General features: G+C 34.2%; 1 protein-coding gene across 1 annotated transcript in view; it reads left to right on the forward strand.

The window, feature by feature from the left end:
* Positions 1-1,699: 1,699 nt before the first annotated feature.
* The window catches only part of LOC123704303 (dynein axonemal intermediate chain 7-like), a 31,788-nt gene continuing 16,202 nt past the window's right edge, over positions 1,700-17,285 (forward strand). Inside the window, exons 1-16 of the mRNA XM_045652627.1 lie at positions 1,700-1,708; positions 2,650-2,772; positions 3,080-3,123; positions 3,382-3,448; positions 3,615-3,718; positions 4,523-4,614; positions 5,208-5,341; positions 7,649-7,701; positions 8,571-8,708; positions 9,470-9,544; positions 10,849-11,048; positions 11,393-11,559; positions 12,143-12,278; positions 13,232-13,332; positions 13,563-13,638; positions 13,929-14,014. Of these exons, the coding sequence (XP_045508583.1) occupies positions 2,673-2,772; positions 3,080-3,123; positions 3,382-3,448; positions 3,615-3,718; positions 4,523-4,614; positions 5,208-5,341; positions 7,649-7,701; positions 8,571-8,708; positions 9,470-9,544; positions 10,849-11,048; positions 11,393-11,559; positions 12,143-12,278; positions 13,232-13,332; positions 13,563-13,638; positions 13,929-14,014 (1,573 nt within the window). The 5' untranslated portion in view covers positions 1,700-1,708; positions 2,650-2,672. The remainder of the gene's footprint in view (positions 1,709-2,649; positions 2,773-3,079; positions 3,124-3,381; positions 3,449-3,614; positions 3,719-4,522; positions 4,615-5,207; positions 5,342-7,648; positions 7,702-8,570; positions 8,709-9,469; positions 9,545-10,848; positions 11,049-11,392; positions 11,560-12,142; positions 12,279-13,231; positions 13,333-13,562; positions 13,639-13,928; positions 14,015-17,285) is intronic.

Genomic DNA, 17,285 nt, shown 5'->3' on the forward strand with positions numbered 1-17,285 from the left:
AAATACGTAGAAAAAAAATAATCTTCATTTTTCAGTTTTATCCATAGACGTTGTTCCGTAGAACCGCGAACACACGTTGCGTATTATTATAGGCCTAGCCGTATTTGGGAATTGGGTCCAATAGATATTTATAAGATGTTATTGTCAGAGGTATTCAAAATGGATAAATAAACCATCCACGCGAAGACCGACATCCGCGCGGACGGAGTCGCGGGCGGAAGCTAGTATATATTATTTCTATATCACTTCTATATAATATCATTGTCCATGGACGCGAAAATCTGTCCTCACCGACAGAATGCGAGCGGACGCTATGCGATGCGAAACTCACGCGAAACTTCACTAGCGAAACTTATGCGTCTGTGTAATGGCCATTTCGCAGTTCCTTGCGAAACAATACTGACAAGGACGCAACTATTTCATCTATCTATGTGCTAGAGTGAGACATATCATATGCGAAAACCTTCCATACTACTGACAGATTTTTCGTTTTTTCGCTGCCGCTCGCGAATGCGTCGGTGTACCAAAAAGGCGTAGTACACAGCAATGTTTTCGCAACTGTTTCGCAATGCGTCTGTGTAATGGCCATTTCGCAGTTCCTTGCGAAACTATACTGACAAGGACGCAACTATTTCATCTATCTATGTGCTAGAGTGAGACATATCATAATATGCGAAATCCTGCCATAGTACTGACAGATTTTTCGATGTTTCGCTGCCGCACGCGAACGCGTCGGTGTACTAAAGGCGTAAAATTCATTTTATAAAAAGAAAACAAAAACACAGTTGACAGATAATAATATAGACTACGTACAAAAAGAACTAATTCTTCCGCGCGTAAAACGAATTTTCAAATTTGTCTTCCATTTTTTTTTTTTAGGAAAGTACTGACTATTCACGCTCCGACGTTTAGTTCATAAAAAAAACATTGACGAAAATTTTTCATAATTACAAAAAATTCTTTCAAAAAACATGTTATATGTATATTATTACCTACTTTAATAGTAGAGAATCCTTGTTTTTTTTTCTGTAGAAAAAACAAGAGTACCTATATTTTTAAAAAACATTTAATTTAACAATCAGTTTTAAAGTTCTGTGGTTTTAATCACAGCAATATTATATTATTGATTACTTAAAACAATAACGTTAAATTCAACAAAATTGAACAAACAAACCTTGGAATACAATTAATATTTAGTTACTAGAATAATAAATTATTTAAAAAAAAAAGTCATTATACATGCGTTTTGAGTACAATAGTCAAATTTCAAAGGTCACTGGTCACTATAATGAATTATTAAAATAAAAAAAAAACAACTACGCCGCCATTATAATTATGCGGCATTCATGGTTCATTGACATTTTTGTTGACATTTTGGAAATTAAATAAATTGTACGAAAGTTTTACAATGGCAAAGAAAGATAAAAAGAAAAAGGTATTTTTATTGTTTTATTAATAGATTAATACAATTAAGTTTTATAAGAAACAGTAAAGAACGAAAATTGTGCATCGTATGAAATTAAATGATACAATAATACTAAACTTACTGTAGGTACATAATGCAAAATGAAAAATAATTAATAAACAGAAAAACACATTTAGGTATAGTAGGTACATTGTTCATGGAAAATAACTTTTTGATATATAATATATAGATATTGTTACTTTTCTATAGTATTCTTTTATTTTCAGGATGAAGAACCAGCAGGTGAGTGCTATCATAAATACTGTCTTAACCCCTTACAATAAGAACTATATTTATACTTATTTATTACTAAACAATGAAAATCGGATTAAAATTAATGCAGTCGTTTAAATTATGGACAAACTGGAAAATTTTCATGAAGAGAATCGTATTCTGGTATCCCGACGTTCGATATTCGAATATTCGAATACTAAAATTAGTTTATTTTTATGAAATTGATTTTTTTTTTATTTTGCCGCCTTTTTATTGTGTTATAAAATTATTACTTTGTATATAGGTAAGTATACTTTTCTTGCAGTAATTTTCTCTATTAGTGCTTCTTTAATATTATTTACTTACTGCTATTCTACCTAAATTTGAAAGGTTGTGAGAATGGATGTATGATTGTTCCTCTTTCACGTGAAAACCACTGAACGAATGTAAATGAATCCATACTAATATTATAAATGCGAATGTAACTCTGTCTGTCTGTATGTTACTCAATCACGCCTTAACTACTGAACCAATTTTCATGAAATTTGGTAGAGATATTTTGATACCCGAGAAAGGACATAGGCTACTTTTATTCCGGGAAATAGGATAGGTTTTATCCCGGAAATCCCACGGGAACGGGAACTATGCGGGTTTTTCTTTGACTGCGCGGGCGAAGCTGCGGGTGGAAAGCTAGTAATACATAAGGCATAGAAATACATGCTTTTTTATTGAATTCAATAGCCATCTTCACAAAGGGCAGCGTTGGGCGAGTAGAGGCAATCACGATTGGCCTAAATGGCTATGATCGGCCGTCATGTTTATTCATAATCGCCGTAATGTAATAACATCGACGATCATTTGTTGGGCCAACGCTGCCCATAGTGATGAGGGCCCATATATTGTTTTGCTGTTAAGTTACGATTAGTGGCCATCTTATAAATAAACAAATCGTCACAAACATGGTATTACAGAAGTTGAGATCCAAGAGGAAGTCATGGAGGTCACAGATCTGGAGCCAGAGCCTGAAGAAATCCAGTATACCGATACGTCATACACCAGCGCTTCTTTTGAAAGCCTACCTCCTGTTATTGAAGGTGAGTTAAAAGTTTGTGAAGTGAGAGATATACAGTAAAAAAAAATACGCGGAATGAAAATATAAAATCAATATGATTGGTTGCCATAGTAACCTTAATTCAATGCAGGAAAATATTCTACTGTAGTAAACTGTGTTTTTTATGGTAAGTGTTGAATATAGATTAGGAATTTGATTTTTTTTAGGGTTCTCTAACAAATAAAATGTAGATAAGCTTCTATTATTTTTAAATTTAGAAAATGGAATTAACATGACGTGTAATTAAAAGAATCACTTGTCGTCATAGTATAATAAAATATTGTTTCCAGAACCAAAGCCCAAAAAGAAGAAAGGCAAGAAAAAGGCAGAAGAAGTAAGTACAATGAAATTATTGTCTAAAATATATCGTGAAAATACAAGTAAAATTATTAAAGCGTAATAATAAATTAGTAATTCTTCGTACATTTATGTACGAAGAATTATTTTTTTATATAAAAAAACTAATTTCATTTTAATTTTCTGATAAGGAGTACATAAGTATGTATAGATATGGTTTATTTCTATACACCAATTAACAATAAATTACTTTAATAATTATACAATAGTTGAAGTAATTTATTTTACTTTTAAGGTAGTTGAAGTTGTGAAAAAGACGAGCAGCGAATTATTTCAGTGGTCTGAGGAATCTATAGTTGGAGGTGAGTAAAACTAATAATAATTAATTATAAATATTAAAAACACATTAAAATTTAGTAACTTACGATTCGATTAATTTTCTTGCTAAATCCTAACGTCTTACCGTTAAAAACATATTTAATGACATAATATCGTTAACAATTTCATAAAATATTGTTAACATTACAGAAGAACAGCAGAAAGTGGAAGAAGAAGAACCAGAGACAAAAAAGAAGAAAGGCAAGAAAGGAAAGAAGGAAAAGGAAAAAGAAGAAATACCCGTTTTCGAAAAGGTAACAGAAGTTTCAATGTTACTACATATATTTTTAGATGTGCTCCGCGAAAGAATTTTTCAAATCAGACCAGGTAGTTCCCGAGATTAGCGCGTTCAAACAAACAAACAAACTTCAGCTTTATAATATTAGTATAGATTTAACTAAAGACGTAGGTACAAAAACTTGACAAAATATAAAATTATTTCTTTTTCAAATAAAAAACGTAATATTCTTTAGAAAGATGCAATATCTTTTCAAATGTGATACCCGAAGAAATAAAATTCCATTATTATGTACTATTAGCATGCTATCATATATTTGTTTTGTTTTTCTGCACCTTAGTAACAAGTCAGTATAGAAAAGTTATAGGAATAGGAAGTACAAGTGTATACTTAATAAAAAAATACGTGTGGCACTCGAGGACTGCCGCGGTAAAGCATCGCATCGCTGTGCCGGTTGGAGTGGGGGGTGTTAGGTTTTTTCGTTACGGAATTTTTACATTCGGTCGCCGCGCTCAGTCTGAGCTACAAGCTATGCAATATCTTAATAAATATTTAGTAATGAGAAGTGGATAGAAAAACTTTGTAAGCTTAAAATGGGCAAAATTATAGAGTGTTTTTCCAAACTTCTGAAACAAGCAATTCCAAGATATAAGGAGTTTATAAATTGATTTATATTTATGGCAAATCATCAATTATTGGTAATTGGTTAATAACACGTATAAGTTGACCAGATACGTAAAAAATACCACTTTCTAAAGTAACTTCTGCAAAAAGAACCATCAAAGTTATTCTAGAAATCTCTAAAGATTTTGGGTAACAGCCAAAAAATTGGAAAAGTATGAACAAGAAGGAGAGAGAAGCCTGGATGCAGGCGAGGATTGACGAATGGAGGGCGGAGAAAGAGGCTGAAAAGTTAGTTTTTATAGTCTAGATATAAAAAACAAAGACGTTTAATGCAGTTTAGTTTTATCAATAGAGAGACACATAAAAACTGAAAGAAAAGAATAAATTCGATCGCTCTGTCGGGTCACGAGTGCCTGAATTGGTCAAGCATCCGCCCCGGATTGGCGAGAAAGGATGCGGGTTCGAGTCCTGACTCGTGATCGATTTTTTTCTATTCTTTACAAATTTATGAGCAGCAAGACGTTTGGAAAACTATTTTGCTAAGTTATGTAGTTAAATCGGAACTTTGATTTAGAATCACAAAGTGTATTCTCGTAATTCTACAAAATAAACTAGACTTCATTTAATATACCCCAAAAGTATTATTATTATGTATTATGTATTACATCTTATGGTATACTAGCAACATCCCTATCAACATCTTTATCAAATAAGAGACCAAGATTACCTAAATTTTCGACTTTCGTAGTGATAAGTCATTTTTATTTATGTATAATATTGCTTAAATTACCTATTTGCGTACTGATAATTGATTTCCTATCTATACCTACTATCATAGAAAAACCTTTAAAAAAACTAGATTTCAAACATTTCGCCCGCAGACAAGCAATTCTAGCAGGTGCTAAAGAAAAACGAGCAAACCTGGCTAGAGAAAGAGCTGAGTTAATGGCCAAAGATCACGCGGAACAAGATATACGAAGGGACATACTGGCAAAAACGTGCGCTCTGTTTCATAGTGAGTGAAGCTATGGCCACAGTAAATAGAATATGAACAGTATGGAAACTATATAGAAAACGTTCGAAACCGAACATTCGTACAAACATGTATAATCGAACCAATAAAATACAATACTTTTTGAAACGAAAATTTTCATATCTACCCTCTTCCAATAATGTACGAAAAATTTCGTTTAACCTAAGAATATTATTATATTATTTGTGGTTCAATTTACAGATAAGGATGTCATAACAAGTTAAAAAATTACAAAATTATTGCTCAATGACAACATTATTGCTTAAAGACTCAGTTGCCTTACTGTTCGTATTCTATTAAGGCGCGCCGCACACCAGGCATACATTTGTATCTCGATAATTGTGGCGCCACATTTGAAACGCGACACATTTATCGCCCCCATATATTTGTACGCGAGCACGCACACCGAGGAAACATTTGTAGCGGGCGCACTTTGTGGCGAGACGTTGTCCGCGCTACACGAATTCAAGATGGAACACGTTCGTTATTTGTGGCGCCACACCAAGAAATCGTCGTCATCAGACGATGATGTCGACATTCTCAAAGCGGTGCCACGCTACAACTGTGCTTCCGATGTGCGCATATACAATACATTTGTAGCAAGCTGAATTGTAGTGCATTGATTGTGGCGACGTAAATGTTCGATGCATGTAGCATGTGGCGCTGGTGTGCGGCGCGCCTAAGGCGCTGTGGCAAATCTACTATATTAACCCTAGATCACTACCCTTCGTCGATTCGACGACGAGTCACCAAAAAAATAGCTATAACTTTTACGCGCGCGACCGTATGGTTTTCTGACTTCAGCTAATCTTAGCCAACCCGTTGCGCTTGCGATGGACGGTAGTGCTTTGTACGTGGAAGGTCCACACGCGCTGTTCCAGCAACCATGGCTCGTCACATCGACGAAGGTTAGTATTAACGTAACTTTTCGTACTATTTAGTTAAGTTAAAATTACGTTATTTTATCTTTTATAATGGTGCCTATTATTTTATTTTTTAGACACGATTCATACGTTATTTTTAGAAGTTGAAAGCGATGAGGAAAATTCATCTGCGAGAGAGCCTGAAGACCACATTGAGGCTGAAGAGGCATGAAACGGAGGGTGATGATGAAGTTTTTACTGTCAATAAAGAGCAATTTCCAGATCAAGATTATGAGGCAAGTAGTAATACATCTCCCCACATTCTATTGAAGATGAGACACTTAGCACTACAGCTGACCCTAGCGATTTGATTATAAGACCATCGCGTACCATTCTTCGTGGGAAAGACAAACACATATTATGGTCATCACAACAGTCAAGGTCACAAAGCAGAAGACCTTCAAAGAACATAGATATATAGTACGTGGGCCTGTACGCTTTTTTCAAGATATTTTAGATCCTCAATGTTTTTCAAGTATAATTACTGGTGACATTACTGATACTCTGCGGAACTCAATCACATAAATTTTAAACATGCCAGGAAGAAACAATGTGAAAGTTATAAATGAGACTGAGCAAAGTAATGCTGCTAATGTACCTCCATAACAAAATAAAATAAACATATATGCTATATGTCCCTCCGTATAGCAAAGGTAGACCAAAAATAGGTGCACTAGGTGCAAAAAATCGTTGTGTGGGGAACACAAACTTGATGTGTGTCACAAATGTTTTAGATCCTAAGCTATTATCAAAATTATATTTTTAATTAATTTTCCAGACATTATTTTTGTAATTAATAGTTTATTTCGAGCAATTTAGAGGTATATATTATATGTACGGAATTTTTCAAAAAAATTAAGAATGTTCATAAAGCGTGTAAACTGTGATCTCATTTTGATGACTATTTGAATTAAAACTATGTTAAAATAAATATTTTAATATTTTTATATGTAGATTAATACATTATGCTTAAAATAAAACATAACTACAAATATTTTTTTTTAATTAAACCCTTAAATCCCCTCCAATAAACAGCGTAGTCGAAACGACGAAGGTTAGTATTAAACGTCGAAAAATAAGGTTAGTGTTCTAGGGTTAAAATACGTCACGTATTTAAAAGTTTATTTAATAAAATTAAGGCCCGATTTCTCAATCCTTGGTTAAAATTTATCCGTCCGATAACGTATTACACGAACATTTTAAAATGTCACCTCTTTAATGTCATATACGGACAATTAGAATACATTTTTGAAATGGTAGTTTATTAGGATATTCGATGAATAAGTATTAACCAACGATTAAAAATCAGCCCTAAATACTGTAACATAAATTTTGAGAACATAATAATTTTATTAATCCTTTTCAGAATTTGAAAAACAGAAAATCGATTATGCCAGGACAAAACAGTTGGAAGCAGAGGTACTTATGTCACAGATTAGAGACTAGCATATGTTAAGTTTTATTACACTACTAGATGTGTCCTTTAAATCTTACAATATTATAATAATTTAATAGACGCCTAGTTATTATTTTGTTGGTGTTTTTCACTATGAATTATCCTATAGTGTTGTTATCGTTAGTCAGTAAAACTATAAAGATACCCTGTATCAATGACCTATTATACTAGTAGACGCGGCATACGCCAACATCATTGCACTAAAAAACAGCGTAATTAATACATACCTACTTACTAACGCATTATCACCAATACAGTTGTTCTCCCTTTCACTCTCACGCACGAGACATAATACATGTCTCACTCATGTACTTCGTAATAACAACTGCCGATTAAAATATAAAAAGAACGTCCAGCCACGACGCTAAATGGTGCGTGACTAAGTGAAACTCGGGCACTTAGCTGAGTTTTTTCTTGCCAAAATAGAGAGCGGGTAACGTATCTAGCTATTTTATATATCATAGGCCTGTATAATGTTATGTTAATAAGAATAGAAAATATTACAGTATAGTAGGTACTAGCTGTTCCGCCAAACTTGAACTACAAACACGAAAATTTTATACATATATTTGTAGATTACAGTAAATATTATAATTTATTAGTTACTAGCGGTCCGCCCCGGCTTCGCCCGTGGTACATATTTCGCAATAAAAGGTAGCCTATGTTCTTTCTCAGGATCTTAAGATTGTCTGTGCCAAATTTCATGAAAATCGGTTGAGAGGTTTATGCGTGAAAACCATACATACTTATATAATTACAAACATTTCCTCTTTATAATATTAGCATAGATAAGGATAGTAAGTATAACCTTCATCACCAATTTTATCACCAGTGGCAACAATACCTCCGTTGCGACGGTCTCCCCGATCCCAGGGTGGTGACACAGATGAACACATATCTTCACCTATGGAGGATCAATTCCAAGTGTGATGATGATGAACTGGATGTCAGGTGTCGGGATGCACTGCCGGTAAGAAATGGTATGATAAAAAATGTGGGGTAGAATGATGATGATAATGGTGATGATATGAGATATTTTCGCTAGTGCCTATGCTTTAAAAAAGTTCACTGGCCAGAAATAACGCAAAGTTTAACTTAACATATAAACACATACCTTCATCTGTGGAGGATCAACGCGAAGTGTGATGATGATGAACTGGATGTAAGGTGTCGCGATGCACTGCCGGTAAGAAATGGTATGATAAAATAAAAATGTGGAGCTAGAATGATGATAATGATTGTATGATGGTTGGTGATGATGATGATGTTAATTATGGTTGATAAGACGATGATGTTATAATGATGATGATGAAATGTGGTATTTTGGCTAGTATTTATGGAATGATATCTAGGTAAATAGTTTATTGGCACAGCGTAGTGCTTCAGTTTAATTTGAATTGTGAACCTTTTTCTGTGGAGGATCTACTCCAAGTGTGATGATGATGAACTAGATGTGAGGTGTTGAAATGAGCTGTCAGTAAGGAATGGTATAGAGTATGGATGGTAATGAGGATGAAGGTGATGATGATGATGAAAGTATAATGATGATGATTATTAAGCTAGATTTTCAGTAATCTGGGTATTTTACTTTTAAAATTATTTTCTGGCTCTAAACAGATAAAGGCTATAAATTCAAAATGTCATGTAGAAAGTATTAGCAGTATTGAGCAATTTAACATTTGGAAAAATTCGCATGTCTAATTATTGACATGTTCTGAATTATCCTTTTAGATGCTGGCAATGCTGGAAGAGTTTGTGGCTAACTCAAGACAATATACGGCTTTACAAGCGCAGTCATATAATGAGGTAAGTTATTTAGTTTTTTGTTTTTGCACGCCTCATAAGCGAAGCGTTGAGGTGGGTACTACTGTCACTTCGCGCAAAACATCTGATTTTTCAAACTTAAAATGTCTTTATGTATCATACATTGCACTTGTAAGATAATACATACACACATTAAGAAAAAACACTATTTTTAACATTCATGATATTTTTGATGTCATTTTTGTTATTTAAACTAGTTAAAAAACAGTTTAAAAAAGTTCTGTCTTGGACGTCCGTGTGTCTGTATGTGCGGAGGATTTTCTTGTTAACACGATAGCGACCGAAATACTTTACTAATCGAGTCTTTTTTTTCTCTTACGCTTGAGTATGCTCAGGAATAGAACCCTTTCATTTTTCAGAGTCTGATTCGATGTGGTTTAATTGTTATTAAATAAACAAAAAAAAATATCGACTGTTCTCCATAATTTTAGTACTTATATCTGTATATTGTGTGTATATTATATTCTTTATTTTTTTTTTATATTTATAGTGTACTCAAAATTCACCATTATAAACTCGATTCTTTATACTATAAGCCAAGGTTTAAAAAAATTAGTTGGTAGTCAGTCCCTTAAACCTGCGCAGTTTCACATCTAGGTGGGGCCACAAGAAAAATAGCTCAATTATTACGGTACCGCTTTCTTTACTTTTCCAACTGTTTTATTTTATTTCTTTTTTATATTTATAGTGTACTCTTTATAAATAATCAATTTTATTGTAAAGGATGAGATTATGAGGCGTGCACTTTTGGATTTTCCAAACTATTTTTTATTTTACGGTGATCAAATTAAGATTAAAAAAAATATGGGTCTAGCTTCCTATATAAATAAATATGTAGCTGTTAATATTTCGATAGTGATACTGAGTACGAATTTTTGTCGTGTTTTATTTTGAATTTTGTTATCGTCTGCAAAATTGTTTTACATGAAGGAGATTAATAAGATATCGGTAAATTTTGATCAACATTGAAGTGAAACTAGTAATCCTATATATCGTTATATTATTTTAGTTTTTTTATATTATTGAAGTGAAACTTCTTTATCGGAAGGGGAAAAAAATGTAGTGTAAAATTTTTTCGTTACGCGTGACATTTTTCCGTTACGTGCCATCTTTTTCTTATCCCTACCACGCGTGATTCGACGAATTTCTGTAAAGTGGCATACATTAAATTATTTTTTGAAAAATAAGGTCATAAAGTTTCACTTCTTACGTGTGTACACTAGTACACGCATACATTTTTTACACTGTAGAATAATATATTGTTTTCTTATCACCATTTTAAACAGGTCCGCCTAGCCCTTCGAGAACAACTATCGCACGCTATACAATGTGCCTCGTACACAATTCTCCGCGACTTGGAACACAAACTGGTTTGGGATTCCATCAGATTGGCCACTTATGGGAGAGAATTTAATGGATTACGTTTAAATATATGGGTTGCTATACCGCTGCCGACGAGAAGATTGAAGCCGGTTGAACCGGAGAGGTATCAAAATTATAATCATCATCATCATCATCTTCATCGTCGTCATCGACGCTATTCTTTTCATCATCATCATCTTCATCGTCATCATCTTCTCTGTCATTTTAATCTGCCCACTAGAAGATTGAAGCCGGTTGAGCTAGAAAGGTGTGAAAAATCGTCGTCAACATCATAACCATCGTCATTGTCATTGTCATCATCATCGTCACCGTCACCATTCTTATCATCTTTGTCGTCATCATCATCATTATGTGCATTTCATTACTACACTACATTTTTTTTATTAAAATGTTATATTATATTGTACTCTCACTCACTCACAAAAAATTTCAAACTCAAAATTTCAGAGAGCCAGTTGAACTATCGTTCCCATCTATGCGTGTAGGCGTCAAACTACCAAAGATTATAGACGGTACGAACGTGTGCGTTCGCGCAGCTAGATCTATGGTAGATCTATTAAGCGAGAGTTCTAGATCCTTCGCGTTAGCTGCAGAAATGCCGAACCGATATGAGGGTAATTTGATGTTTTAGACAAATTGAAAGCTTGTGGTTTTTTAAGGTATTCTAAAATTTTCTGTGTATGCATTTATTAGATGTTAGTAAATAAACGTTTATTTCTTTTAAAATTACCCTATCGCATTACTGGGTAGTGCCTTACAACTCAGAATAAGTTAGGCTGTATGTTATGTAGGTATGTACGATTTTATCGATGATGAAAATAACATTTTATTGCCTGAATCTCTGCAAAATGTGTCAAACTTTTAATATGTAAACGCTTTAAACTTAAAATATTATTAATTGGTTTGAAATCACAGCTATGACGTCATAATAAGAGCTCTATTCCGTTCATGCTTTCATAGCGATTAAGAAATCTAAAAAAACGACATGTGTCATTCGGGGACTGCCGCGGTAAAGCTATTGCATGCTATGCCTTCAACTTTCAAGCCACACCTCCGCCCGTCGGAGTGGGGAGCGTGAGGTTTTTTCGTTACGGAATTTCTCGATTCGGTCCCCGCGCTCAAGGCCCGCTATGTAATAGCTTAAAAATAATCTATTTAAATTTATTCATTCTTTCTATAATTCCTTTACATTTACAGACCTCTTCATATTCAACGTAAAAGAGCACGTGGCTACTTACAAACTCAAAAAGGAACAAGACGACATACGGAACAAGTTTTACAAAGAAATAGGGCAGAAGATAAAGGAAGTCGAAACATTTTTAAAGGCTAATCCGTTAGTACATGTTCTAAACATGTTTTGCATCATGCCTCATGCTCAAGCCCCACGCTCAAGCCTCATGCTCAAGTCTCATGTTCAAGCCTCATGCTCAAGCTTTATGCTCAAGCTTCGTGCTCAAGCCCCACGCTCAAGCCTCATGCTCAAGTCTCATGCTCAAGCCTCATGCTCAAGCTTCATGCTCAAGCTTCATGCTCAAGCCTCATGATCTAGCCTCATGCTCAAGCCTCATGCTCAAGCCTCATGCTCAAGCTTCATGCTCAAGTCTCATGCTCAAGCTTCATGCTCAAGCCTCATGCTCAAGCCTCATGCTCAAGCCCCATGCACAAGCTTCATGCTCAAGCTTCATGCTCAAGCTTCATGCTCTAGCCCCATGCACAAGCTTCATGCTCAAGCTTCATGCTCTAGCCTCATGCTCAAGCCTCATGCTCAAGCTTTATGGTCATGCCTCATACTCAAGCTTCTTGCTCAAGCCTCATGCTCAAGCTTCATGAGCAAGCCTCATGCTCAAGCTTCATGCTCAAGCCTCATGCTCAAGCCTCATGCTCAAGCTTCATGCTCAAGCCTCATGCTCAAGCTTCATGCTCAAGCTTCATGCTCAAGCCTCATGCTCGAGCCTCATGCTCAAGTCTCATGATCAAGACTCATGCTCAAGCCTCATGCTCAAGCTTCAAGCTCATGCTTTGCCATTTTCTATTTTAGTGTTATCCTTTCTCTATTTCTAGTAAAACATATAAAATTTAGATTACCCGTATATATTAAATGTCTGCAAAAAATATTCTCAAAAAAATAACCAAATCAAAATACAGTTTGTATAATAATAATATATTATGAATATTTTTAATGACTATTTTGACAGTTTTTACTTTTTAACTGTATTTGAATGTAAACCGGTTTGGGTACTTTACAGACTGTTTACAAATATCTTATTCTGGCTACAATCGTTTCAGATATACAAAGAATGAGAAAGAAAAAGAAGAATTGGATAACTTGAACATGGCCGAGCCGCCGTTCTTGCCCGATCCTAGAACTTTTATTGGCGAACAAAATGGTAATATTTTGAAATTATCAGAAAATCAGAAATAAAGCTTATATAATTGGAATCATCAAAATCAGTCCGCTCAGTCGAAAGTATTGAGCTAACAAACTAAAAAAGAAATTAAAAGTTGAATTTATGGATAAGGCCATCCGCCATATCCATAATATATTGCAAATTATTTTAATTAACACTTGAATTTGACTTCTTCAATTACCTATACATAGATATTTTCCAAATTGCAGAACTCATCTTTGCGAAATATCTGAAAACTTGCATGACACGCACACGCACCGGTGAAATCAATTTGAGGAAATACAGGTAAAAAACAGCGTGTGCGCCGAGCACACGTGTCAGAAGTGAAACTTCTTTAGCAAGATTCAAAGATTCCAAAATCGTCGCCTTACTCCATGACGTGGCGGTATTGCCATGACGCGACTGCAATTTTACTCTCCACGCGCGTAAAGAAGTTTCACTTCACTTCTCTAGTTTAGGAGTCAGCGTACATATTTTTGTAAAATTAATTTTTTTGGCAATTAAAGATTTATTTATTTATTTATTATTAAAAAGAATTACAGATAAAGACTTTTCATTTCAATAATTTATTTCAGAATATGCAATGGAGTACTAAATCTAGACTTGTTAACAACACCGCCTCAACCTAAACGTATGCTGGGCGGCGTAGTGCTTACTGCATGTAAGTTAACAAACTGTTTTAATAAATAGGTACTAGCTTTCCGCCCGTGGCTTCGCCCGCGTTTTCAAAGAAAAACCCGCATAGTTCCCGTTCCCGTGGGATTTCCGGGATAAAACCTAGCCTATATTACTCACGGATAATGTAGCTTTCGAATGGTGAAAGAATTTTTGAAATCGGTCCAGTAGTTTATGAGCCTATTCATTACAATCTAACAAATAAACAAAAAAAACTAAGTTTTCCTCTTTATAATATTAGTGTAGATGTCGTGGTCATATCGTAGATTTGATCATTTCATGATATGAGTGGCCATTTCACGAAATGGTCGCATATCGTGAAATGGCCAATTTAGTTTGGCCACATCATGATGTGGTTTGGGCAGATCAATGAAAAGAAATCGTTTCACGATATGGCCAATTAACGCACGGTTTTTTCATGAAATGATCAAAATTATTTGATCATATCGTAAAATAGTTACATTAATCGTTGGTAGAGGTGCTGCAAGCTCTGTGTTTATGTGATAAGATGGCGGCCGCTGGCGAAAATTAAATTTTTCGCAGTTAAAAACTTCATAATTCGTTTAATAACAATATTATGAAGAAAGTCATAGCAAAGAATTTACGTCGAAGAGGTACGAGTACTATGGAAAATGTGGATATCTTATATGTATTTAAGAAAAAATGCGACTTAAATAAAATAATTGAAGAAACTACTATTATTATAATTGTTTGTTTTATAAAAAGCGATCCGCTTCTGGCACTCGCCGGCCGCTGCCGCGGCACGCTCGCTTTGCTCGCTCGGCTCGTGCGTTGTTTATCAAAGTCTAACCTAACCTAACCTAACTGTTTTCTATTGCAAAAAACGATTCGCTTCTGGCATTCGCCGGCCGCTGCCGCGGCACTAACTTAGATGACATTAAACAAGTTTTTAGAATATAGTTATTCTGAAATTTTTTAATATTTTATGGACTCTTTATATTTTATACGATCTGGCCAAATGTGGATGACCAAATCGTGAAACGTTGACGATTTAACGATCTGATCAAACTATGTTGGCCATTTCACGATATGCGACCATTTCGTGAAATGGCCACTCATATCATGAAATGATCAAATCTACGATATGACCACGACATAGATACAAGGTGTCCCACCATAGGTATACTAAGCTCAAAAGAGGTTATAGTTTTGCATACGCTGAGTACGTAAAAAATACTTAATAAATTCCAGACGCATTTTTTTTTCAAATAGATGAATTCTTAAAACTGTGTACACTCCTAACAAGAAACCCGTCCAACTTTGTCACCCGCATGTGTGTTTTCATAGAAAAAGTGCTCACATTAGCGAAGCGGTATATGCCGGCTGCGCAAAGCTAGAGAAGAAAACATAAATTTTAAGAAAAATTTAGCAAAAAATTTTTGACGTAATTTTGTTGTTTTAGTATTTTTTACGTTATCATTGTATGCAAAAACTACACTAGTGTGACAGCCTGTATATATTAGCAATTTAACAATAATTAATTATTTTTTTATATTTAAAATTTGCTAGCTGCTTGTGATTCTATCATGCTTTTATTTTTACACTAGAATACTAGATGTTAGAGCCCGTGACTTCGCCCGTGTTGTCAAAGAAAAATAAAAATAAAAAAAGACGTGTGGCACTCGGGGACTGCCGCTGTAAAGTTATTGCATGCTATGCCTTCAAGCCACACCTCCGCCCGTCGGAGTGGGGAGCGTGAGGTTTTTTCGTTACGGAATTTCTCGATTCGGTCCCAGCGCTCAAGGCCCGCGATAAAAGCTATGCAATGGTTTAAAAGATATTTATAAAAGAATTCAATAACATACGAAATTTCATAGATCTTTCCATGGGAATGATATTCGTTTACGTGTCATCAAAAACATTTAAATATTTTTTTTTTAAATAAAACAAAAAAATTTAAATCAAAATATATTTGTCGTAAAATTACCTTATACCTACTTACATTAGCACTTATTTATACCTTTATTTATTAAATAAAAATATAATAACTTAAAATATTTAATTTAACTGTATAAAACGCAACAACCCGTGTTCCCTTGTTGGTAATTATCCTATTTGATAGGCAAAAGAAATAATAGTTACCTAAAAACCTAATTAATATAAACATTGGTTGGGTACAGTAAATAAATAAATAGCCTTATATTTAAGAGAGCCCTCATTGTAGATATACAGGGTGTAATCGTTAAGTGTGCACAGGCGATTTTTCCCTAACTATTACAGATAACAAAAAACTTTAAACTGATATCGAAGGTACTTAACCTAATGAGTAAAATGGCCGCAATAAATTTTTAAAAATAGAACGAGAAATATTAAAAAAATTATCTTTAAACCCTCCCATACATTTAGTATGTGATATGAATATCCCATGTACATTTAATATGAAAGATTTTAACTTTATCTTTCTTTTTTTTGGTTTTCTGCTTTAATTACTAATTCGCAAATTTGAAGGGAAGTTCATTTAGAAACTTTAAATAGAGCTCCTCATTGTATTGCACAATGAGGACGTCATTTCGAAAATCTGCTATGAATACAAAATGTATGGGAAATCAAATGTATGGCAGCGTTTAATGTAACATTTTCGGATATTTCTCGTTTTATTTTTAAAAATTTATTATGGCCATTTTACTCATTAGGTTAGGTACTTTCGATCTCAGTTTAAAGTTTTTAGATATCTGCAATAGTTACGGAATAATCGCTTGTGCACACTTAACCATTACACCCTGTATATAAGATTTATTTTACACAATTCAAAAATATAGGCATAAGATACTATTCACTTTTGTTAACTTAAAATTAATGTCCCAATACCTATAATAATGAACAAATCTTAAATATACAGGGTGTCCCACTATCGGTATACTAAGCGCGAAGGGACTTGTAGTTTTGCATACACTGACCACGTAAAAAATCGATCAAAATTACGTCAAAAATTTTTTATGAATTTTTTCCTCAAACTCCATGTTTTCTTCTCTAGGTTCGCGCAGCCGGCATATACCGCTTCTCTAATGTGAGCATTTTGTCTATGAAAACATAATCTTAAACGATAGCTCACGTGCTGGTGGCAAAGTTGGGCGGGTTGCTTGTTATGGGTATACACATAGAATTTTAAGAATTCATCTATTTGAAACTGCGTTTGGAATTTTAATAAGTATTTATTACGTACTCAGCGTATGCAAGACCTCCTTTGAGCTTAGTATACCAACAGTGGGACACCCTGTATATATACATAATATATT

Source organism: Colias croceus, chromosome 29, assembly GCF_905220415.1.
Source record: "Colias croceus chromosome 29, ilColCroc2.1".
Lineage (NCBI taxonomy): Eukaryota > Metazoa > Arthropoda > Insecta > Lepidoptera > Pieridae > Colias > Colias croceus.